The 15,444-nt window shown below is 50.7% G+C and overlaps 1 protein-coding gene across 1 annotated transcript in view; it reads right to left on the bottom strand.

Moving 5' to 3' along the window:
- Window positions 1-14,887, bottom strand: part of CFAP91 (cilia and flagella associated protein 91) — a 55,203-nt gene extending 40,316 nt beyond the window's left edge. The window contains exons 1-5 of the mRNA XM_060236339.1: window positions 14,727-14,887; window positions 11,301-11,377; window positions 8,846-9,003; window positions 5,421-5,504; window positions 1,487-1,543 (exon numbers count right to left, since the gene is read on the bottom strand). Coding sequence (XP_060092322.1) covers window positions 1,487-1,543; window positions 5,421-5,504; window positions 8,846-9,003; window positions 11,301-11,377; window positions 14,727-14,823 — 473 coding nt within the window. The 5' untranslated portion in view covers window positions 14,824-14,887. The remainder of the gene's footprint in view (window positions 1-1,486; window positions 1,544-5,420; window positions 5,505-8,845; window positions 9,004-11,300; window positions 11,378-14,726) is intronic.
- Between the last annotated feature and the right edge of the window lie 557 nt (window positions 14,888-15,444).

Here is a 15,444-nt window from a genome sequence, read left to right as displayed (position 1 = left end):
AGGGCCTACCCTAAGCTCTTGGAGGATTGGCTGCATCAGGGGTGTGTGGCCTAATATGCGAAGGAGTTCCTGCTACAAAAAAAGACCTGTTTATTTATATACTTCATCCACAATCTGCCTATCTAGCCAAGGCTCAAGGGAAATTACTATTGCTATTGGATACTCTGCTGTCTGTCTGTATTTTTATAGATGTAAATTCAGAGGAACAGCCCAAGACGTCCAATAAACAATGTGTTAAGGACCCTGGCCAGGGGCTCCACAGGTTTGCTGAAGTCCCCAAGGAACCGACTCAAGAGTTTCAGGTTTATTTATGAGGAGAGCTTTAATCACCGATCACAGTTCTCAAAGCAGAGGCAGGCCTGAGCTGAGCTTCTATCGTCTGGGACTCAAGATGCCCACACACATGCAGCTGACCTTAGCCAAACCTTGAGACCAAGACCATAACTACACTAGTCTTATATCCTAAATGCTGGCAGAGAGTCTGGAAGTGATTAAACAAGCTATCCCAAACTCTTGGATAAGCCAGGCTTCCCCAAGCCTTAGATGAGTGGGGGGGGGGGGAGAAACCACCCCAGCCTTGAAAATAAGGACCTGCTAACGATCGTGAGAGCGAGAATGTTCCCCCGAGAGTGGCTCATGCTGTCCTCTCCCGAGAGACTCCAGGCAAGTAGCAAAGATGGAGTCCCCTGGGGCTAGACACAGCGCAATAGGACTAGGATGACAGAATTCGAAAACAGCGCCAGGAAGAAAAACTGTCGAAGGCGTGTCATACGATAAACCAGGGATCCCCAACCGCTTTGTGCCGGAGGGCACCGTTGGAACTCGGGCAAAGGACGGTGGACGCGATTACAAAATGGCTGCCACAAGAGGCAAAGCCAGTCATAAAATGACTGCCGCAGCGGGTGGGGCCAACTACAAAATGCCAGGGATTGAGTTAGATGCAGCTCTCACAGTACTTCTTCAATGATTCAGGCAGAAGCTCTGTTTAATCCGTACAGCCAATCAGAAGCCCTACTGGGGAAAAGCCCCTCCTAGACCCGCCCACTTTTCCAAAGCGCCAGGAAAGGTGTCAGGAGACACTCGGACGCCCATGTTGGGGAAGCCTGCCACAAGCAATGCAGAAATGAGAAGACAATGCAGCAAGAGCAAGACGACACATACAATAAATATTGCAACAGACTGCAAACCTGTTGCTTATCAAAATTCTGTCCACCCCTTTACAAAACTGCTCTCTCAGACATTTTTGTTTGGCACATTCATGCTAACACCAAACGATTCTGAAAATGCCACTTGCAATAATCCCAGACGACAATCTGTCTCAAACAAGCCGTCTGAAGGGCAACATGGTCATACGTCTGGGGTCTCTGCAGGGACCAGGACATCTGGGTGCTGTTCCCAAACCCCACCAAGTTTCCGCTCTGTGTGTCAAAGTTGCTCTTCCGACATAGCTTCATTATTAGAAAACAAAAATGCAGCCTCTACTTACTTGGCTGTTGCGTAAACGACGCTCATTGGAATTGGCTTGTGAAATGGAATGAAAGGCCTGAAAAAGACAGAAAACCAGTGAAGCTCTCTGGAAAGCTAACGGAGAGCCAGTTTGGTGTAGCGGTTAAGTGTGTGGACTCTTATCTGGGAGAACCGGGTTTGATTCCCCACTCCTCCACTTGCACCTGCTGGAATGGCCTTGGGTCAGCCATAGCTCTCACAAGAGTTGTCCTTGAAAGGGCAGCTGCTGTGAGAGCCCTCTCAGCCCCACCCACCTCACAGGGTGTCTGTTGTGGGGGAGGGAGGGAAAGGAGATTGTGAGCCGCTCTGAGACTCTGTCCTTGAAAGGGCAGCTGCTGTGAGAGCCCTCTCAGCCCCACCCACCTCATAGGGTGTCTGTTGTGGGGGAGGAAGGGAAAGGAGATTGTGAGCCGCTCTGAGACTCTGTCCTTGAAAGGGCAGCTGCTGGGAGAGCCCTCTCCAGCCCCACCCACCTCACAGGGTGTCTGTTGTGGGGAGGAAGGGAAAGGAGATTGTGAGCCGCTCTGAGACTCTGTCCTTGAAAGGGCAGCTGCTGGGAGAGCCCTCTCCAGCCCCACCCACCTCATAGGGTGTCTGTTGTGGGGGAGGGAGGGAAAGGAGATTGTGAGCCGCTCTGAGACTCTGTCCTTGAAAGGGCAGCTGCTGTGAGAGCCCTCTCAGCCCCACCCACCTCATAGGGTGTCTGTTGTGGGGGAGGAAGGGAAAGGAGATTGTGAGCCGCCCTGAGACTCTGTCCTTCAAAGGGCAGCTACTGTGAGAGCCCTCTCAGCCCCACCCACCTCACAGGGTGTCTGTTGTGGGGGAGGAAGGGAAAGGAGATTGTAGGCCGTTCTGAGACTCTGTCCTTCAAAGGGCAGCTACTGTGAGAGCCCTCTCAGCCCCACCCACCTCACAGGGTGTCTGTTGTGGGGGAGGAAGGGGAAGGAGATTGTAGGCCACTCTGAGACTCTTCGGAGTGGAGGGCGGGATATAACAACAATATCATCATCTTCTTCTTTGTCAGCAAGGGCATTACGCAGCTATCCTTTGGTGCCCATCCGATCTTCAAGAGACCACATGGAAAGGCTAAGTGTTCAGTTTGGCGGAGGGGACATGATTGCTCTCTTGACTTATTTAAAGGGCTGTCGCTCAGAGGAGGGCGGGGAGCTGTGCCTGTCGGCAGCAGAGGAGAGGACTCGCAAGAATGGGGTTAAATTGCAGGCAGAAAGGTAACCTCTGGTTTTTCCAGTCAGAGTAGTTCAGCAGTGGAATCAGCCTCCTCGGGAGGCGTTGAGCTCCCCGCCACTGGCACTCTTCAAGCAGCAGCTGGACAGACACTTGTCAGGGGCGCTGCAAGCTGATCCTGCACTGAGAAGCGGGTTGGATTGGATGGCCTCTATGGCCCCTTCCGACTCTGCGGTTCTGATTCTACATCTCAATTATACACGATACAACATCACACCCTCATATTTCAGTTTTTAAAACACACACACACACATTCAGCTGTCTTCATGGCTACAACTGGACTCATTCCATCCTTTTTAACCCAGTTCTATTTTGGATACTTAAATAAGTGAAGAAGAAGAAGATATTGGATTTATATCCCGCCCTCCACTCCGAAGAGTCTCAGAGCGGCTCACAATCTCCTTTACCTTCCTCCCCCAAAACAGACACCCTGTGAGGTGAGTGGGGCTGGAGAGGGCTCTCACAGCAGCTGCCCTTTCAAGGACAGTCTCAGAACGGCCTACAATCTCTTTTACCTTCCTCCCCCACAACAGACCCCCTGAGAGGTGGGTGGGGCTGGAGAGCGCTCTCACAGCAGCTGCCCTTTCAAGGACAGAGTCTCAGAACGGCCTACAATCTCCTTTACCTTCCTCCCCCACAACAGACCACCCCTGTGAGGTGGATGGGGCTGAGAGGGCTCTCACAGAAGCTGCTCTTTCAAGGACAGAGTCTCAAAGTAGCTCACAATCTTCTTTCCCTTCCTCCCCCACAACAGACACCCTGTGAGGTGGGTGGGGCTGGAGAGGGCTCTCACAGCAGCTGCCCTTTCAAGGACAGAGTCTCAGAGCGGCTCACAATCTCCTTTCCCTTCCTCCCCCACAACAGACCCCCTGTGAGGTGGGTGGGGCTGGAGAGGGCTCTCCCAGCAGCTGCCCTTTCAAGGACAACCTCTGCCAGAGCTATGGCTGACCCAAGGCCATGCCAGCAGGTGCAAGTGGAGGAGTGGGGAATCAAACCCGGTTCTCCCAGATAAGAGTCCGCACACTTAACCGCTACACCAAACTGGCTCTCCAGTTTGTGCTGGTGTTCTTGATGCATTTCTTATATTGGAACCCTGCTCTTATGTGGGAGCCCGCTGGCCAGTGGCTAACAGGGATTTTTGAGGGGGGGGAGGGAGAATGGGACACAGCCTCGCCCCGCTTGTCTGCTTGAAGGCCAGGGGTGGGGGGAGGTGGGGATTTTGGAGCGAGGTGATCACAGCTCTCCAGCTGCAAGGCGTGCTGTTTGCCCTCCGGTTCCTTACGCCGCTTGGAGTCATACGTGAGGCTGCTACGGGAAACAAGGGGAAAGGAGGCACCGTCTCAAAAGATGAACTTTGTGAGCTAATAAAATGGTGAGCTGCTGCATAAATCAGTGTGCTCTTGGGCTATTTTTCCTGAGCTAAGGCAAAAAATGTGTGCGTTGGGGGGTTAAAAATCTGCAAGCTGGCTCACGCTAACAGCTTAGATGAGTGTAATCCGCAGCTCATGGAAGGAGAGCTCCATACGCTCCTTTTTTTGTTTCCACCACTAGAAACAGGAGAGCAAGAAACTGCGACTAAAGGATCCCCTAAATAAGGCTCTTAGCCGCTTGATTAAGATCCTGTCCCGGGCCGGCACGATATCATTTTGGAGTGCTTTGGGGAGATGGGAGCTTATCTGTGGTTCACTGGCAGAGCATCTGCTAGGCATGAAGGTCCCGGGTTCAGTTCCTGGCATCTTCAGTTAAAGGTGGTAGGTGATGTGAAAGACCTCTGCCTGAAACCCTGAAGAGCCGCTGCCAGTCTGAATAGACAATACTGAATCATGGAGTTGGAAGGGAGCCCCAGGGTCATCCAGTCTAACCCTGTGCACAATGCAGGAAATTCACGAATACCTCCCCCTAAATTCACAGGATCCTCATTGCTGTCAGATGGCCCTCTAGCCTCTGTTGAAAAACCTCCAAGGAAGGAGAGCCCACCACCTCCCGAGGAAGCCTGTTCCACTGAGGAACCGCTCGAACGGTCAGGAAGTTCTTCCTAATGTTGAGCCGGAAACTCTTTTGATTTAATTGCAACCCACTGGTTCTGGTCCTACCTTCCGGGGCCACTGAAAACTTTACTGACTTTGATGGACTGAGTGTCTGATTCAGCATAAGGCACAATCACGTGTGGTTCATGTATTCTTTATTTATTATACTTTAGAGAATTTATATCTTTTCAGTATTGGCTGTTCAGACTTGAAGGGGCTCTCCAGGGTGTCAGGCGGAGGTCTTTCACATCACCTCGTGCCTGGTCCTTTCAACTGCACGTGCCGGGGATTGAACCTGGGACCTCTCCAAGTCAGTATCATCTGCTCAGACCAGCAGTGGCTCTCCAGTGTCTTTCACATCACCTACCGCCTGGTCGTTTCAACTGGAGATGCCGGAGACGGAACCCGGGACCTTCTGCAATGGAGATCCCGTGCAGTTTCCATCTCTCTCGCCTCCTCCATTTTATCCTGTGCGTTGTGGGCTAGGCTGAGGGTGTGTGACTGGCCAAAGGTCACCCAGCAACCTGTCATGGCAGAGCGGGGATTGGAACCCGGGCCTCCTTCCCTGCATTTGAGCAGCGCTTGCATCGCACTGGCAGTCTGCCTTTGGATTCGACACCGCCAGCCCTGTTCAGGCCTCACCGTTCAAAATACTTCCAGCGATTCCTTCCTGTGACTTCAGGATCTTCGTACTCGACTCTGGGAAGCTGAAGGGAAGGCTGAGATCTCGAAGGAAAAGGCAAGATGAAAATTCAGTACTGGATCTGACATTCTAGAGACAGAGGGCACGATCGCACGAGAGATTTGGCCCAACCTAGCCGCACCTTCCCTCTGGATTTAATGTGCACGGGGCGTTTTTTTTTTTTTTTTGTAGAAAAAGCCCAGCAGGAACTCACTTGCGTATTAGGCCACACCCCTGACACCAAGCCAGCCACACCCCTGACACCAAGCCAGCCACACCCCTGACACCAAGCTAGCCACAGCCAGAACTTCCCGGTAGCAAACATCTAAAATGCATGCAACGGTCACCTCGAGGCTGGACTACTGCAATGCCCTCTACATGGGGCTGCCCCTGTGCCGAACCCGGAAGTTGCAGCTAGTGCAGAATGCCGCTGCCCGGCTGTTGTTAGGGCTCCCTAGACGGGAGCACATTCAGGCGGGGCTCCGGGGACTGCACTGGCTGCCAATAACATACCGAGTTCGGTACAAGGTGCTGGTTATGACCTTTAAAGCCCTTTGTGACCTGGGACCTACCTACCTTAGGGACCGTCTCTCCCGACATGTTCCCCAGAGAGTGCTGAGATCGGGGTCTCAGAACCTCCTTACAATCCCTGGGCCAAAGGAGGCCCGTCTGAAAGCGACCAGAGACAGGGCCTTTTCGATTGCAGCCCCCTGTAGGTGGAACCAGCTCCCGGAGGAGGTGAGGGCCCTGCGGAACCTTGAACAGTTCCGCAGGGCCTGTAAAACAGCCCTCTTCCGGTTGACATACAATTAATTGATATCAGGATGCCTGAATATTTAAACTTTGAACATCAGAATATTGAACACTGGAATACTTGCAGAATTGATTTAAGGAAAAGGTAGCATAGTGCATATTGATGTGAGTTTTATGAATTTTTATGTATTCTATTGTATAATTATTAATGTATTTTAAACTGATCTTTGTTAGCTTTTTGTATTGTAAGCCGCCCTGAGCCCGCCTTGGTGGGGCAGGGCGGGATATAAATCGAACAAATAATAATAATAATGCAGGGTGGATTTCCCAGCTGTCTGAATGGGCATCTACCCTGCACACGCAGGAACAGTCTGCACGTTCCTCTAGCGTTGAGGTACGTGCCCCTCCGGGCAACAGGGTGGGAGATGTGCAATTGCTGCAGCACGCGTCAAAGAGAACCGGCTTTGAAAAACCGCCGCGCCAAATTCCCAGCGTGAGCCCGCCCAGAGAGAGAGCATTCTGAAGTTACACTTTGCTCCCTCTTAAGATGACAGCTGTCGCAGTTGCGGTAAGTCTCAATGGAGTAAGGTATGTGGAAGTTAACTGAGGCAGCTGGAGCCTGATTGTCAGGGGTGTGGCCTAATATGCAAATGAGTTCCTGCTGGGCTTTTTATTAATAAAATAAAAGCCCTGCGCACATTAAATCCAGAGGGAAGGTGTAGCTAGGCTGGGCCAAATCTCTCGCGTGATCCTGGGGAAACTGGCAAGACGAACAGGCCGGATGGTTCGGCAATGAAGAAACAGGATCCCGGTTGGCTCACAAGCGCGCAAAAGCTTTGCCTCGTTGAATGTGCCTGATGCATCTAAGAGCCTGATCGAGAGGTCGCTGTGGGGAGAGCCGGATTGTCCTGCACAAAAAGCAGCCAGCAGAGCAGCGGAGGCCAAACAGAAAAGCACTCCGGGAATCCAGGAGTGCAACAGACAACCATGAGGATGCCTAGACTGTGAACTCGATCTTACAAGGAATGTCTGGCCTATGTCATATACCACATATTCGTGGCTTCAGAGGGATACTCCATGTGGTCCACGTGCCCCTACCTCCAGCCATTTCACCACTTGATGTTGTCTTACCAGATCCCTGAAACTTGTACTCAACTCCGGTCAAATCCAGAAGACCAGTGATCTCCTGGTTCTGCTTCATTACTGCATGTATTTGTTTTTATTTATCTTTATTTATGGCCAGCCTTTCTCACTGGGACTCAGGGTGGATTACAAGTTCGACTCAGTCAACTGGAAGGCAGAATACAAAACTCTGCCCTCCCCTCACCACCTATGTATCTCTGGCCAGTTTCTACATACCCTCCATGCATCTGATGAAGAGAGCTGTGTTTCTCAAAAGCTTAGAAAGGTAAAAAAGGTAGCCCCCTGTGCAAGCCACCTGTCGTTTCCAACTCTGGGGCGGACGTCGTATCACGACGTTGTTTGCCATTGCCTTCCCCAGTCCTCTACGCTTTCCCCCCAGCAAGCTGGGGACTCATCTGACCGACCGCGGAAGGACGGAAGGCTGAGTCAACCTGAGCCGGCTACCTGAACCCAGCTGCCGCCGGGATCGAACTCAGATTGTGAGCAGAGACGACAGTACTGCAGCTTACCACTCTGCTCGTACTAAAATAAAACGATACGATACAATTATGTTAAAAAAAAGTAGATTAGGATGACAAGAACGAGAAAATGCATGTCCCTTTGCTTTACCTAGACTTTCCCAATATCAATAGAGAATCACAGATAAATGACTAGCAAGGGAGCCCCTAAGGGTTCTGTGACTAAACCAGCCTCCGATATGCTCAACAAATTCTCATTAAGGTTTATAACAGAAACAGAAACAAACACTTAGAGCAATAAATTGTACATAAGATGAAGTCATACAACATGCATGGTCCTTGAAAAGGACAAAATAGGTGAAGTTCTATAATATGCACGGTCTTTCTTGGGACCAATACTCCTCCAAATGGTTTCAACCAAGAACTGGCAAGATAAGAGTCTTCTTCACGATTCAAACTGCTGCAGAAAAAAAGCCAACAGTAGCAGACAGCTACGAAGGCGGCGCCTCTCTGCCTCCGTTCCTCTGAAGCTTCCACAGGCTTAATGCAAAAAATTACAAAATTGACAATGGAACTCAATCCTTCAAGTGCAATGTAAGTGATGTTTATAATGTGGTGCTCCAGCAACAGCAATTAACAGGCAACTTTTATTACCTTTTATTGCTATCCAGACCAATGGTCTTCCAACTTATTATACTATTTTGCCATCTGATCCTTTGGAACAGTTTAAACAACCCACCAACTGCCTGTATTTCAGCTCACTGTAGCCCATCCCTTCGTCTGAAAAAGCATGCATGCGTACCTAATAAAACTTATACTCTGAATAAAATTTTGTTGGTCTTAAAGGCGCCACCGGACTTGTTTCTCGAAAGCTTACGCTACAATAAAAAGTGTTACGTCTTCAAGTGCTACCGGACTCTCCTATTTTGCAGCAACAGACTCACAAGGCTAACTCCTCCGGTATATTCGGAGAGATTAATTTTTAAAAGCCCCGCCCCCCCGCCCAGCCCAACAGAGAGGGGGAGACTTACAGGACCAGATTCTGAAGAGCCTCCAGGCGTTGCTGCGCTCTTCCCCTCCACCGCTGGTCAATGAAGGGGGGGATAGGGTTTTTCGCTTCCAGCTTCATTGTGAACGGCGGATAGTGAACCAGGTTGCTGAACATAGCTCTGAACACTGGCAGCTTTCTCTTCGGCGATGGGGGAGCGGGTGGGGGGGGGGGAAGAAAAGAAATGCAAATATTGTTCACCAAGACGTTTGAAGCAACATCACAGCCAAACACAGGGTTTGCGGGAACGTAACTGCCGAATATGTTATCTATAATCTGGGGAGACGGGTCCACCGTTTAGACATTCCAGAGTTCCCAGTTCACGTATATGGAGAACATACGGGGAGCTAGAGGATGGCTTGGGGGCTTTTGATAGACCCAGGGCTTTTTTTGTAGCAAGAACTCCTTTGCATATTAGGCCACACACCCCTGATGGAGCCAACCCTCCAAGAGCTTACAGGGCTCTTAGTACAGGGCCCAGGGATAGAATTCTAGCAGGGGCTCCTTTGCATATTAGGCCACACTCCCCTGATGTAGCCAATCCTCCAAGAGCTTACAGGGCTCTTAGTACAGGGCCCAGAAATAGAATTCTAGCAGGGGCTCCTTTGCATATTAGGCCACACACCCCTGCTGTAGCCAATCCTCCAAGAGCTTATAGGGCTCTTAGTACAGGGCCCAGAGATAGAATTCTACCAGTGGCACCTTTGCATATTAGGCCACACACCTCTGCTGGAGCCAATCCTCCAAGAGCTTACAGGGCTCTAAGTGCAGGGCCCAGAGATAGAATTCTAGCAGGGGTTCCTTTGCATATTAGGCCACACACCCCTGATGTAGCCAATCCCCCAAGAGCTTGCAGGGCTCTTCATACAGGGCCTGCTGTAAGCTCTTGGGCGATTGGCTGCATCAGGGGTGTGTGGCCTAATATGCAAAGGAGTTCCCGCTACAAAAAAAGGTTCTGGAAGTATCTATAAAATTCAGCTGAGAAGATGATGGGCTTTTCTGCATTCTCATTTTCCTGGTTTCTTCAGGGTGGGGGTGCTGCTGTTCCACACTTGTTTTGCTCCCTCCAGTGGTCAATACAATATTGCACTGGTTTACGTCTAGCATGGCTCCCCGCAAGTTTTTTATGCCCGACATAAACTAGTGTGATATCTAACAGTAACTCTTCAACATTTCAAACAGAGCTCAGTAGTAGAAGGCATCTTTTATTGCGCACAATTACAAGCCTTGCTGGATTAAAGCCCCCTCAGTCTCTCCTATTTTTTTTAACAGTGCTTGGTAGGTGCTGGGAATGGGGTGAGTGAGTGAGTGGCCTGGTGCTCACAGGCCCCGCGTCGGAGACCCTGCTGTAATTTACAGTGCAGGGCAAGGGGTTGAATCCAGAGTGAATTTTCCAGCCTCTCCCCTCCCACTGCCATGAACTGATCACCACCAAACGCTACTTCTGCCACAAAGGGGACCCCAAGGAATGGCATGTGTGTGTGTGTGGGGGGGGGGGGTTGAGGGACTGCAGCAGGAAGGAGAGGTCAGCGGAAGTCACCATCTTAGCCGGAACAGTGGAGTTCCAAGTGGAGTTATGTCCTTCTGTCCGCTGAAGTCACTGGGCTGAGAAGGGTGTAATTCTGCTTGGGATGGCACTGGAAAAGTAACTTGGGGTTCTCTGAAGGCCCTCACCGGCAGAAACAAGGGAGTTTTGTAACCCACCTCCCAATCGACTGAGTGGTTTTAAGCCCAGAGGCTTAAAAAAGTCGGAGACCCCTGAATTATACAAGTATCACAAAAGAAATGCATCAGAGGGCAGCGGTTGTTGACAGACATTCTGCGGCTACATAAATCAAATGTAGTTATGGAACATGGAAAACCATTCTGGAGAAGAATTATATTGTTTTCAGTACCGGATCCAGTAGTAGTAGCAGACAGTGTTCCCTCTAAGCTGAGTTAGTGTGAGCTAGCTCACAGATTTTTGGCCTCCGGCTCCCACATTTCTGTCTTAGCTCAGGAAAAATAGCCCCAGGGCAAACCAATTGACGCAGGAGCTCGCCACTTTAATGCCAGCAGCACCCAAAGTAGAATTTTTGCTCACAAGACTAAACGGCTTAGAGGGAACACTGGCCACCTCTTTTGAACTCAGTTGTCTCAAGCCAGATTGTAAATCAGTATGTGATATTCTGTATGAACAATATACTAATTCAGGGGTGGCCAACGGTAGCTCTCCAGATGTTTTTTGCCTACAACTCCCATCAGCCCCAGCCATTGGCCATGCTGGCTGGGGCTGATGGGAGTTGTAGGCAAAAAAACATCTGGAGAGCTACCGTTGGCCACCCCTGTCCTAGTTACTTCTAACTAGCAGAATTCTGGTGTAAATTCTCAGCCGCAACAAGTCCATTTTTATGGGCACACGAGAAAAGGAATCTCTGTTTCAAACAATGGCCACTTACCATTTCATCGTTCAGCAGATGCGCCCGAACGGTGGCTTGCGCATGGTCTCTCTCGCTTGAAAGGGTGTACAATGGATCTAAAATGCAGAGACACAAATGGAAACATTTCTAGATTCAAGGAGGACTGTCTGCCTAGACGTTCGCATGAATTTGAAACGGCCGGCAGGAATGCCATGCAGTCTTTAGAACAGTGGTTCTCAACCTTTTTGGTATCGTGAGCCACGACAAGTCACCGAAAAACCTGGGCCAGCCCTGAACCGGTCACCATACCAAGAATAATTGGGTTTGTGGGTCTTCATTAAGGTTTTAATCTGCAGGTGGCAGTTAGAGATCTCCCACTGTTACAACTGATCTCTAGGTAGGGTTGTCAATCCCCAGGTGGGGGCAGGGGATCCCCCGGTTTGGAGGCCCTCCCCCACTTCAGGGTCATCAGAAAGGGGGGGAGGGAGAAATGTCTGCTGGGAACTCTATTATTCCCTATGAAGATCGATTCCCATAGGGTATAATGAAGAATTGATCTGTGGGTATCTGGGGTTCTGGGGAGGTGGTGTTTTGAGGTAGAGGCACCAATTTTTCAGCATAGCATCCAGTGCCTCTCCCCAAAATACCCTTCAAGTTTCAAAAAGATTGGGCTAGGGGGTCCAATTCTATGACCACCCCCCACAAAGAAGGTGCCCCTATCCTTCATTATTTCCAATGGAGGGAAGGCATTTAAAAGGTCCATTCAAATGTGATGGCCAGAACTCCCTTTGGGGTTCAATGATGCTTGTCACAGCCTTGCTACTGGCTCCACCCTCAGTGTCTCCTGGCTCCACCCCCAAAGTCCCCAGATATTTCTTGAATTGGATTTGGCAACCCTATCTCCAGGAGACAGAGATCAGTTCCCCTGGAGGAAACGACCGCTTTGGAAGTTGGATTCTATGTCATTATGCTGCAAACCCCACCCTCCTTCAGTTCCATCCCCCCAAACGCCAAGGATTTCCCAACACTGAGTTGGCACCCTAGTCCCCATACAGAAAAGGTTGGGAACCACTGCTGGGAGACCTCCAGCAAGGCGGAGCCCCTCTCCCCCAATAATTGGTTCCACCACTGAGTTGCTCCCACCATGAAGGGAGCCTTCAGAAGTCTTCTGCATCTGGTTAGAGAAGAGGTACAGGACTGGCTTGTTAGAGAAGAGGTACAGGACCATGAAGTTAGAGAAGAGGCACAGGACTGGCTTGTTAGAGAAAGAGGTACAGGACCATGAAGTTAGAGAAGAGGTACAGGACTGGCTAGTTAGAGAAGAGGCACAAGACTGGCTTGTTAGAGAAGAGGGTACAGGACTGGCTTGTTAGAGAAGAGGTACAGGACTATGAAGTTAGAGAAGAGGCACAGGACTGGCTTGTTAGAGAAGAGGTACAGGACTATGAAATTAGAGAAGAGGCACAGGACTATGAAGTTAGAGAAGAGGTACAGGACTGGCTTGTTAGAGAAGTGGTACAGGACTATGAAGTTAGAGAAGAGGCACAGGACTGGCTTGTTAGAGAAGAGGTACAGGACTATGAAGTTAGAGAAGAGGCACAGGACTGGCTTGTTAGAGAAGTGGTACAGGACTGGCTTGTTAGAGAAGAGGCACAGGACTGGCTTGTTAGAGAAGAGGCACAGGACTGGCTTGTTAGAGAAGAGGTACAGGACCATGAAGTTAGAGAAGAGGCACAGGACTGGCTTGTTAGAGAAGAGGTACAGGACCATGAAGGTGGGAGCAACTCAACCTTTCAGTCTAGAATCCGCCAACCTGACCTCCGGGAGGACAGAATGGAACTTATGCAGGAGGTAAGACAGGCTGAAAATCAAACATGCATCCTTCTCTGCAGGATAATGGGAAGCTTTTTTTGCCACGGTGCATTGCACACGTCTGCACATAGCTGCGGGTTGCTCTGGGCTTAGTGAGACCCGAGCTCTTCATCTGATACTGAGAGAACAGCTAAAGCACAAGGCCTGCAGGCAAATGAACAAGGCCGACGGTGCCCACCTTCCGCTGAATCGCCGCATGGAGGTGTTGTTTCCCTTTTGCCATGAAATATATTCCACGTGAAATATCATTTGGTCTTCAGAATGCCGATGCTATGGCTGTAGGTGATTTACAGTGCAATCCTATGAAGGTCTACTCAGAATTCGACTGAAGTCTGCGCAGTGGGACTTACACCCCAAAAAGTTAGCCTTTGCATTGTTAGGCTTGGGAGAAAACCCTGCTGGATGCAACGTGATGCTCGGTATTCTTGGTGCTTGGGGGGCAACAGTGGGAAGGCTTCTAGTGTCCTGGCCCCACTAGTGGACCTCCTTATGGAACCTGGTTAACTTTAAATGCATTCTCCAAGCCACTGGCTTGTTTGGCTTGGAGAAGTAAACTAAAGAGACAAGTGCCTTCTCCAAGCTGGCTGATGGGGTGGTGGGGGCTTCAAGAGCCACACAATATGTGTGAAAGAGCCACAGCTGGGTTGTCCCTGGTATAAGCAATTCTGCAGAAATTCCTCCCTTCACTCCCAGGAGATTGCAAACGTTCTTCTTCACTTCTGCAAATGCAAACTCCTGAAATGCAAAGGAAGACTCTCCAGACCAAGGGTGGCCAAACTGCAGTCTGGGAGCCACATGTGGCTCTTTCACACAGATTGTGGGGCTCTTGAAGCCCCCACTACCCATCAGCCAGCTTGAGGACAGCATTTGTCTCTCTAGATCATTTCCCCAAGCCAAGCCAGCCAGCGACTTGGAGAATGCATTTAAAGTTGCTTTCTTTCCACCTCTCCCTCCCTCATCTATTTGCCTTCCTTCCTTCTGGCTCTCAAACATCTGACGTTCATGTCTTGCGGCTGTCAAACGTCTGACATTTATACCATGTGGCTCTTAAGTTAAGGAAGTCTGGCCACCTCTGCTCCAGCCTGAGTTCTGCTTTGCACTCGAGGCGCTTGCAAGCACCTGCCAATGGGATGGACGGAACAGATGCAACTTGCACGGGGTTAGGGGTGTGGCTTTTAAGCAGCTCCGAATATTTCCCCCTAATGCGTAGTAGGAAACTTCCAGGAGAGAGAAATCACTGGCAAACTCTCCCCCCCCCCCCGGACAGAGCCAGCAAAGCAACCCAAAACATTCAGGAAATCCGGTCTCCGCTGAGCAACCGCTCTAGGAGTTTTCAATCTATGATAGTTCGTGGAGAAACCGGAAGTGCCGGTCTGAATAAGAAAGCTGATCTCTATGGTTCTCCAGAGACGCAAGAAACAGCTTCCGCTCCCCAGCCGTCTCTATGGGGAAACATCTCCCCTCCTTTTGACCAGCAAATTCAGGAAGGCCCCGCCTCCAGCCCACCGGAAGTACCGCCTCGCAGCCCTCCCTCGCGACCGTTAAGCACCAGCAGGGGGCGCGCGGCCCCACCCACCGCCCCCTCCTCATTACCGTAGAGAAAGTCGAAGGCACGATTGGGCGCCATGTCCCTGCGGTACCGGGACGAGGCGTGGGCCCGCTGCCGCGTCACGATCACGGACTGGCTCATCTCGGCGGCCTTCTGCTACAGCTCCAGGCCGGCGGACGCCGTAACCACGGCAACGCGGAAGCGCGGCGGGGCACGGGGGCGGGGCGTCCTTAGAACGCCGACGGCAGCAGAGGCCACGCCCCTCTAAGGGGGCGGGACGGCCCGTCTCTCTGATTCTGCGCCAAAGGGAAGAAGGAACGCCCACGGATTTGAACGCCGATTGGCTGAGGAGGGTGCCGCTCATCGGCCCCTGGGGGGGCGGAGTTACTCTGATTGGTGGGATCCTGCTTTGGATTTTACTGTAAAAGTGACTGCGGGAAATCAAATTTAGATGCGACCCAAATCTCTCAAAACGTTGTGCAGATTCTCCAGTTCTTTGGGACTCTTCATCATAGTTATATACTGCGTTTAGAGTTGCCAAGTTCATTTCAAGAAATATCTGGGGACTTTGGGGGTGGAGCCAGGGTGTGACAAGCCTAATTGAACTCCAAAGGGAGTTCTGGCCATCACATTTAAAAGATCCGCAAACCTTTTAAATGCCTTCCTTCCATAGGAAGTGATGAAGGATAGGGGCACCTTCTTTTGGGGCTCATAGAATTGGACCTCCTGGTCCACTCCTTTTGAAACTTGGGGGGTATTTTG

This window comes from Heteronotia binoei, chromosome 4 (genome assembly GCF_032191835.1).
Source record: "Heteronotia binoei isolate CCM8104 ecotype False Entrance Well chromosome 4, APGP_CSIRO_Hbin_v1, whole genome shotgun sequence".
NCBI lineage: Eukaryota > Metazoa > Chordata > Lepidosauria > Squamata > Gekkonidae > Heteronotia > Heteronotia binoei.
Note: the sequence above shows the minus strand (reverse complement) of the source record. Positions and strands in the feature narration are given on the sequence as shown.